The 9240-nt window shown below is 42.7% G+C and overlaps 1 protein-coding gene across 6 annotated transcripts in view; it reads left to right on the forward strand.

Moving 5' to 3' along the window:
• Positions 1–2314, forward strand: part of LOC135221085 (NADP-dependent malic enzyme-like) — an 85346-nt gene extending 83032 nt beyond the window's left edge. For 5 of the 6 annotated variants that reach the window (XM_064258873.1, XM_064258875.1, XM_064258876.1 and 2 more), the window contains exon 12: positions 640–2314. In XM_064258873.1, the coding sequence (XP_064114943.1) occupies positions 640–782 (143 nt within the window). In that variant the 3' untranslated portion in view covers positions 783–2314. The remainder of the gene's footprint in view (positions 1–639) is intronic. The other variant, XM_064258874.1, reaches the window with a different exon arrangement.
• Positions 2315–9240: the final 6926 nt, after the last annotated feature.

The following is a 9240-nucleotide window of genomic DNA, read 5'->3' on the forward strand; positions in this document are numbered from 1 at the left end:
ACTTCCTTCCAGTGGGCACTGAAAGATACTCTAGTATAAAAGGCTGGGATTTCTATACCTAGGATATATATATGTATGTATATATATATTTTTTTTTTACAAAGTTTTGGTGGTAGAAATTTTCTTATAAAAAATTGTGATTAAAAGAGACCTAAAAATTGTAATTAAAGAGACCTAGTAATGATTTCTTGGCAATAAGCAGTCAATTTGTGATTAGACTTGACTAGAGATCCTGCTGTTATAAAACAAAACTCCAGGAAAATTATTCTTTAGTGAAATTCCCTTTGTTAAACCAGGTGGTGGAGACACAGCATTGGAATGATTGGGAAGGGATGTTACACAGAGATATATTTGGGTTGGTGGAGGTTTGAAGTTACAGGCATGATTGATTGTACCAACTCATGGAATTTTGATAGAAGAGATTTCAAAGTTTAGGACTAATATATTAATTAGCCTAAAAGTCCAAATTAAAAAAAAAAAAAACCTTTCTTGTGACCATTAGAAAAAACAGAAGTAGGTAACTGTTGTTCCATTTTCATTTGAATAGTTTCTTAGATAGTATACCTGCAAATACCGTTTTCTTAGATAGCATGCCTGCATAACTTCAGAAGAGCCTAACTGAATATATTGTTTTTCCAGGTATTGCATCAACATACCCGGAACCAAAGGATAAATTTTCCTTCATTGAGGAACAACTGTACTGCTACAATTATGACGGTAAATCAGCAATTCCTGAAACATGGAGTTGGCCTGACCTCTCTAATTTCAACCCCAAGCTTTGAAAAGACCAAGAGAGTTATATGTAAATTATTCAAATTGCACATTTTAATATCTTATGAATGTGCATTTTTTTTATTTAAGAGAACTGTACATTGAAACTTCTCCCATCTTGTGTGATACTTGAACACTGTAAAACCCCAATATTTCATCTTAGAAAGGGAAGTAAAATTATTAAGGCAGTAAATGAAGATTCATCTTAAAGAACAAATACGTAAATATTCCGATTAAAAGATCTTTAAGGAACCTGCATTTACTGTTAAGATTTTTCCCAAAGAAGTAATGCAGTGTTCAAGTGTGTGTGCTATGAGATATTTAAGAAATGCTTTTATTTATGCAGTTTACTGCAATTTTTTTTATGGTGTAAGCACTCTCCAACATAAATTATTTATTCACAAAGAGGGTTTCGTATCACTGGCTATCTGCAGTTCTACCGTAGACTATATTCATCTCTTCACAAGTCCAAATCATCTCTACTTCTGTGTCATGTGTCAGACTGAAGCACCTCTAATTGACCTGTATGTTTGTGCCTTGGTATTAAATTAAATGCACTACACATTTCATGAAGCACTTAGGTGCCTGTCCTCTTGTAGAATCAATTTATACTATACCTCATGACTCTCAAATAGCAAGATTACAATGCACCACATTTTATTCCAGTACCATTCTTTTATAGTGTTTATTTTGTAGTCAGAGGGTAACTTACATATATTTATCACATTTTTTAGATTTAGGACACTATAAATTTTGACACATAGTATATTACAGTTTTTGTTTATGCCTGAATTATGTATATGCAATTTGAGCTCAGCATTTACAGTGTGATGACTCTTGATTTGTTCATTGTAGCTCTTAAGTGACATTTCAAATTCATATTAGCTCTAAGGGACATTTCTTAAAGGAAAAGTCTTTCAATCATCAATTTATATAGTAATCAGTATTTACAACAGGAAAGAATGGAATGTCAGTTCATAATAATTCCACTGAGTAGCAGTAAGCAAAGCTGGTTTTTGTAGATGGAAATGCTGTGACATCAGACAAAAACCTGGCTTTGTGTGATATCTCTTACTTAAGCATGGCTACCTAAATGTACATATAAATGACCGGCTTACTGGGGATATCCAGTGCAGATATCTGCAGTGATTATTTTCTTAGTGGAAGCAGAGGTTATTTCTTATATTTTTCCAAAGTTTGTAAAGCATAGATGGTACAATGAGCTTTTGCCAACTTTTTATACATAAGGGGCTTGTGTATCATTAAGTAAGTGAGAAACTTTTACAAACCATATTATATCAAGAGGACCTTGTGATGAGCAACATTAAAAAAAAAAATCAAGAGATCTACATTTGAGTGTGTTTAAGGAGAATGAGTGTTTTGATTCTGAATGAAAACTGTGGTACAGGGAGAGGTTATATTTTAAGTTGAGTAATTTGTTAATATACTGTAAACTGTTAATAAGATGTACTTTATTTCTTTATTGTGCTATACAAGATGTCTGTAGTTATGAAAATAGAATAAAATGTATGTAAATTTGAAACTGTTTCAATTCAGATTTTTCTGAGGCTTTTAACTCTAGAAATTTGTATATAAAATTTGGAGTATCCTATTTGATCATATGATTTTCATGGTTAATACCAACTACGTATATAAGAGCAACTGACTAAACATAAACGAGATTGAGCTCTCACATTCTTTCATGTCAACTTTAACATCCAAGGGGTTTATACACGAATAAGCTACCAGCACGCTCGTCTCATCTTGCATACTGTACGTTCCACTTGATATCCCATCAGTTGCCAATTCCCTTTTTTCCTGATTTCATGGGCCTTCTGCTGTTGTTCCTCCTGTTATTTCCTTACCTACTATTCTTATTTTCTCATCCTTTCTCACCACATATCCATGTCATTTGTAACATGCTCTTCCTTGTCAGTGGCTGTTTATGCTGAGTAGATTAGTACAGGCCTTCTGCACACATCCTACATCTTTTCTCCCTACTCTGAATAAACACCTAGCCTAATTAATATATACTATTTGTTAAATTTATTTACCTGCTCTTGTTGTATTGTTTACCCAAGTCTGCTCATGACCTTAATAAAGAAAGGAAAAATTTACGAGCCCAAATGACAAACCATAAATGAGAGCGCTCGCAGCCTTCCATTACCAATGCAAACTCCTGACTCACTCCCATCACAGTTTACCCAACTACTGTCTACTGCACGTCTTATGATATCACAACAACATTCCCCTCACTTGTGAAAGGTACCTTTTAAAGGGATTTTGACGTAGGAAAAATCTATTTCTGGGTGAAGGGCCTGTGTCGCCCAGTAAAATAAGTTCCTTTAGCACTATTTCTAAGGTAAAATATTGTTATAATATCAGAGAACCACTAAATTGGAAATGCCAGAATATTCTGACTCGCTCCCCTTAATTAAAAGGTGTCGGTAAGGTTTCTGGGGCGAGTGAAACCACTACCACGGGTCCTTTTCCAACTAGCCTCTCCTACATTAAAAAACCTCAGAGAGGAGCCGAATAATTTTGTGATGGATCGCGAAGAGAAACTATTTCCTCAGGAGTGGGAGAAAGATTTCTGTCTGGTCCAAAAGGGCTGAGCTCTTGAAGGAAGAGACTGCCTCGAACTTACAGCAGGGGAGGGAATCTCTAGGCCTTTTGGAGGACTCTGCAAGAAGATCATGCATACTCTTCTTTTGCAAGTCACATGAAATGCCTAGAACCGTTGCCTGTGGAAATTGAAGTTTATCCAAAGGCGAATACAGCAGAGCTGATTTTTGAGTAGATGTCACACCTCTGGATGTATAAGAGCACTAGAGCTCCCTCTTCCTAAAACGTCCCCATCACATAGAGCAAAACCAGCTCATGGGATCCATTCCTAATACCCTTGTCAATATGAGAGAGAACTCCTAGCTAGTCCGCAGAGAAGTTCTTGGGCAAGATGGAGCATGCTTTAATCTTACAAGCCATGGTGCCAACTGACCTGTCTAAAAATTTCATAACTCCAAAAAGTTTGAAGATACCCTCAAGAGGTGAGCCAATTCAAAGGCCAAAAACAATTGTAGTGGAGGAAAAAGCTGAATCAACTAAACCAGAAAAGTTACTTCGTAAAGAGGAACAGATCCCTCAAGGAAGGGGCTCCTCCAGTAGTATAGGATAAATATCTCCACCTCGATATCCTAGAGGGAGGAAAACTATAGGAGGCCCTGCCTTGTTACCTCTTCTGCAAGCCATGCTCTACTTCATTGAAGGCTTTCTTAAGGCCTGTCCACACAACCGGTTCTGATCGGCGGACCTCCCCTCTAACGGGCACACTTGACGGGTAAACCGTCAAATTGCCCGATGGGTTTTGTAGCAAAATCACCATGGTGGTGCCCGATGGCTTGAGCTTCGACCCTGGCAGACGTACGTTAACATATACATTTTTTTACTGAGCCATTCTTTGCACCATATTCTCTTCTTTTTCTTCTTTTTCATCACACACAAAGCAATTATCATGCTACACAATATCTTTTTGTGGTAAGCACCATGTTTATCGTACCGCACTGAACACACTGCTGGCATCGTCGGGCACGCCCACCTCTCCATCGCCTCACCCGTGTGGACAACATTCACGGGTTAGCCCGCCAGAATTTGCCTGTCAACCTTGGAGCACGCCGATCAGGCTCGCTCGTGTGGGCAGGCCTTTAGCCAGTGATAAAAGGACCATTTTTGGCAGGTTAGATAATGATGAAGATGGCATATCCATAATAAAAGCAGAAGTGGACGATGAAGGAGTTGCTGGTGAGAAAAACACTTCAAGAGGTAAGCCAATTCAGAGGCAAAAAAACAAAATCTATCAGAGGAAAAGTTAGGGTCTGACTGAATCGACTAAACCAGAAAAGTTGCCTTGCAAAGCACAGATCCCCAAGGGTCTCCTCCAGTAGTATGGGGCAAATATCTCCACCTCGATATCTTAAGATGGATGAAAACTAAAGGAGGTCCTGGCTTGTTCCCTCTTTCCTGCAAGCCATACTTCTACTTCATTGAAGGCTTTCTTAGCCAATGATAAAAGGACCATTTTTGTCAGGTTAGAGGAAGACGAAGATGGCATATCCATAATAAAAGTAGAAGCGGGTAACGAAGGAGTTGCTGGTGAGAAAAAGGTAGGAAAAGTGGCCGAAAGGAACCTCGTCAAAGAAGCATAAGCATAGGAAGGAGCTGCTTGGTCTTCTGTTTCTTCTTCTTTGGGTAACACTGGAGAAAGAGCCATATTCACAGGCACTTGAGACTTCTTAACATCTACAGGCACTTGAGGTGTTGCGAGAGACTTTATTAAACAGACAAATTACTGCCTAGTTTCAAATGAATGGGATCCACTTCAGCAACATCAGTGGAACTAAAGGAGCTGGCGGCGCAGGTGCAAGTGGCTGTCTGTCTAGCTCTGAGCAAGCAGATGCTACTGGGTGCTTGTTGACTGCTGAGGGTTCAGGCACCAATGGGCACTTAACTCCATCTGAAAGCTTAGGCACTACTGGGTGCTCGAGGATTGCTGGAGGAGGAGGAGCCGAAGGAAGCACTGACACTTCGTGAGGAGCATACAAACGACAATGAGCACTGCTGGGCGCTTGAGGAGCATCAGCTTCTGAGGCATTCAGAAGAAAAATGCTCTGGACTGTCCCAGTGACTGCAAGAAGCAGCTATCTAAATTTCTTGACAGGAACCACTGGAGAAAGTGCTATGACAGTAGCACCCCGCTTTAAGGGATGAGACTTACTCCCTCAGCGCCAGTGATGATGTGGAGAGGAATCCTCTGAACTCGACAACTCATGCACAGCCATAGAGAGACCTTTCCACTGGCCCTTTGTTGCAACCTGGGATGCGTCAACAGGTTGAATTGAGGGGGTGACTGCTCATGGGCAGACTGCACCGACCTTCCTTGGGCTACCAGTTTGACTCCTCCCAGGTTTTGGGGAGTATGCCAGTGACCTTTGCCTAGGAGAGTCGATGGGACGAACAGCCACTTCCTCCACTAACACTACACTATCACTTTTAGCTTTGTCCATCAGGACTTTCACTGACGAACCAAGCTGCGCCATTCTAATAAAGAAAAGCACTTATCAAAATTTTCTTTGAGGGAGGCGATGGGATTGGGATTGGAAATGCAGAGCTTGAAACTGGAGGTGGTGGAATAGCAAGAAAACTGGGAAAGGGCCTAAAGAAATAATAGGAACATTTGAATCCAATTTTAATTCAGAAGATCCCTGGCTAGCTGATTTTGATTCTGCCCTAGCCAAAGCCTTTCTTTTCCTGTCTCGTGCTAAAACTGAAAAATTAGCCTGACCTGCAAATTTCGAAATTTTAACTGCAGGGCAAGTGAAACTCTTAGTTATGTAATTACTCAGTGAGTTACATAATTAAAAGTAATATTTGGTCAGCAGCTCAACAGAGAGGCATGCTGTCCACTCATGCACCTACCTTACCATCACAAGGAGTAGGGTGACTACCACAATGGATGTGAATCTCTAAAACAATGACATGCCAGTGACAGCTCTCATTAGTCCACATCCCTGAGACGAATGGTCCAAGGCATGCAGAATGTAAGGTAATTCATGATGTCCAACCATCATCGCTTAAAGCACCAATCAAGTGGAGTTGCCTATGCAGTAAGTTTTTTTTAGAGACAACAGGTAACATAAGAGGATCTACCAAAACTGAGCATGTTGCTCTTGAAGGGACAGGAATTGTGCCGCAACCTCCATGAGTTTGCCAAGACAAGAATCTCCAAAAAGGGGCCATTACCATTGATTTTATCCATTTTTATTACAATTCCCAGATTACAACAAATTTAAGAAGCTGATCTTGAGCCTGTTGTAAATATTTAGCACCTAGAAAGTCTCCAGGATCGGCCATTCATCAAGGTATAACAACAGATGGATCCTAAATAAGTGCCCAATTTGACACTAGTGAGAACATTCTTGTGAGTAACTGTGTGGCAGCCTTTGAACTGGTGGATGGTCCCATTGCAGAGGAGGTTGAGACATTTCCAAAAGTCTGGATGGAAGGGTATCTTAAAACACCCACCATTCAGATCTAACAAAAAGATAATGTTATCCTATCTAATAAAAGACAACATAGAACGTTGGACTTCTATCTTAAACAGGGAGTGACATGCTGGGATGATGCAATTGTAAAAGACTAGAGAGTCGTCGTCTATGACTTCCAGTGCATCCCTCTCCAGCATTGTTTGCACATCAGTAGACTGAATGGAAGACTTTCACAAGTCTGGAGAATAAGCTGTAAATGAGATGGTACTGTGATATAGGGGAAGAAATCATTCCTAAATCAAGAAGAATTTACAGAAAAACAAAATGCACAAAAGCACATGTAGTTGATTACCATACCCATAACCTCCTATGAAAGATGATCAAATTTTAAAACCCTGTTTCCAGGCTGCAATGACTAGTATGTACAGTGTGTCTGAAGGTTATCCATTGAAAGATAAACTTTTGTATCCTTTGAACAATTACATTTTTGGTGTATATAATATATGTATCAATCTCTTTACAACAAGTAATACAATGGAACTTCAAGCCTGGCAAGGAAGCAAATGCAGGCTTTTCAGAGAGTTCTAGAATATATCATTAGGAAGATTATACCTTAAAATAGGATCAAGTTTACCATCATAAATGTTATTTTAAAAACTGCCAAATAACAAATATTTCATAAAAACATAAAACCAAGGGTGAAGGAAAGCACTTGCACCGTGGCTCTCCCACACCCCGGCAAAATCTAGGTTTAGGCAAAAATGATTCTTGGTTTTGCATATTATAAACAAGAACAGATACAGACCATAATTATCACTCAACGAAAAAAGGAAGGAAAAAACCGTGAAATTAGAATAGCCAGGAAGAAATCGGGCAGAGGAAGGCAATGCTGTACCCGCTCTTGACAAAGGTTATAGGGCAAGTGGTTACGCGACTCAGTCACTCAGCCAGTGCTGCCGTTGCATCCGCATAAAGTTTCTGCAAGCGCTTGTTACGTGTTTCAAGCGATGCTTGTTTACTTTTGGCCTTCTATACGAAAACAAAGAAATCAAAATTCTCACCTTACTCGGTAAACTAAATTATTTAATTTTCTAATTGTGAACAATGTTTTATCCGAGTCTGTCCTGTCACTGATATGTGTAATATCTGAATCGATATGTTGGTCAATATTTGACCCTATAATTATGCACTGTTCCTCGTCATCATTATTAACATTTTGAGGCTGCGTGTCACATAATATAACACCATTGTCTTGCTCATTTTCACTGTTTTATCATCAGCTTGGTCTGAAGATGAGTAATCTTCAGGAAAAAAGACTTTTAATATACAATCATATGAATCCACTCATTCATTGTCGTCCTAAGTTACACAAATTTCACCTTGTTTCTTCTTTGGAAAATAGCAGTTTTCTGAGGAAAAAATTCTATATATAATCACACGATTTGCGGCCAATCATGTTTTCTTCATTTATTGGCCATCTGCTGTATATGGTCACTATAAAGTATCGAATGGGATAAAACAATGAACTTATATGCATGATAATCGATTGGCGATCTGGGAAGATAGAATACTTAGTCCGCATAATTATGGTTGCCCCTTGATCTTTACGAGTTTTGCATCTTATAATATTAGAAGTTTCATTGCCCGCCCGTCCCGGGACGCCAGGCGGGCCTCGCCCGCCCGTCCCGGGACGCCTGGCGGGCCTCGCCCGCCCGGTCCGGGACGCGAGGCGGGCCTTGCCAGCCCATCCCGGGACCCGCTGAGGCGGGCCTCGCCCGCCCGTCCAAGGGACGCCTGGGCGGGCCAAGCCCGCCCATACCCGGGACACCATGGCGGGCCATTCTCGGCCCCCTCCGGCCCGTCCCGGGATCGCCTGGCGGGCCTCGCCCCGCCCGTAACCCGGGAGGACTCCAGGCTGGGCCTCCGCCCGCATCCGTCCCAGGTGACGCCCAGGCGGGCCTCGCCCGCCCGTCCCGGGACGGCCTGGCGGGCCTCGCCCGCCCTACCCGGACGCCTGGCGGGCCTCGCCCGCGTCCCGGGACGTCCTGGCGGGCCTCGCAGCTGCCGTTCCGACGGGACGCCTGGCGGGGCCTCGCCCTCCCGTCCCGGGACGGCCTGGCGGGCCTCGCCCGCCGTCCCGGGACGCCAGGCGGGCCTCGCCCGCGTCCCGGGGGACGCCAGGCGGGCCTCGCCCGCCCCGTCCCGGGATGCCAGGCGGGCCTTGCCTGCCCGTCCCGGGACGCCTGGCGAGCCTCGCCCGCCCGTCCCGGGACGCCAGGCGGGTCTCGCGCCCGTCCCGGGATGCCTGGCGGGCCTTGCCCGCCCGTCCCGGGACGCCTGGCAGGCCTCGCCTGCCCATCCCGGGACGCCAGGCGGGCCTCGCCTGCCCGTCCCGGACGCCTGGCAGGCCTCGCCCGCCCCCGTCCTG

The sequence above is a fragment of the Macrobrachium nipponense genome, chromosome 2 (assembly GCF_015104395.2).
Source record: "Macrobrachium nipponense isolate FS-2020 chromosome 2, ASM1510439v2, whole genome shotgun sequence".
Classification (NCBI taxonomy): domain Eukaryota; kingdom Metazoa; phylum Arthropoda; class Malacostraca; order Decapoda; family Palaemonidae; genus Macrobrachium; species Macrobrachium nipponense.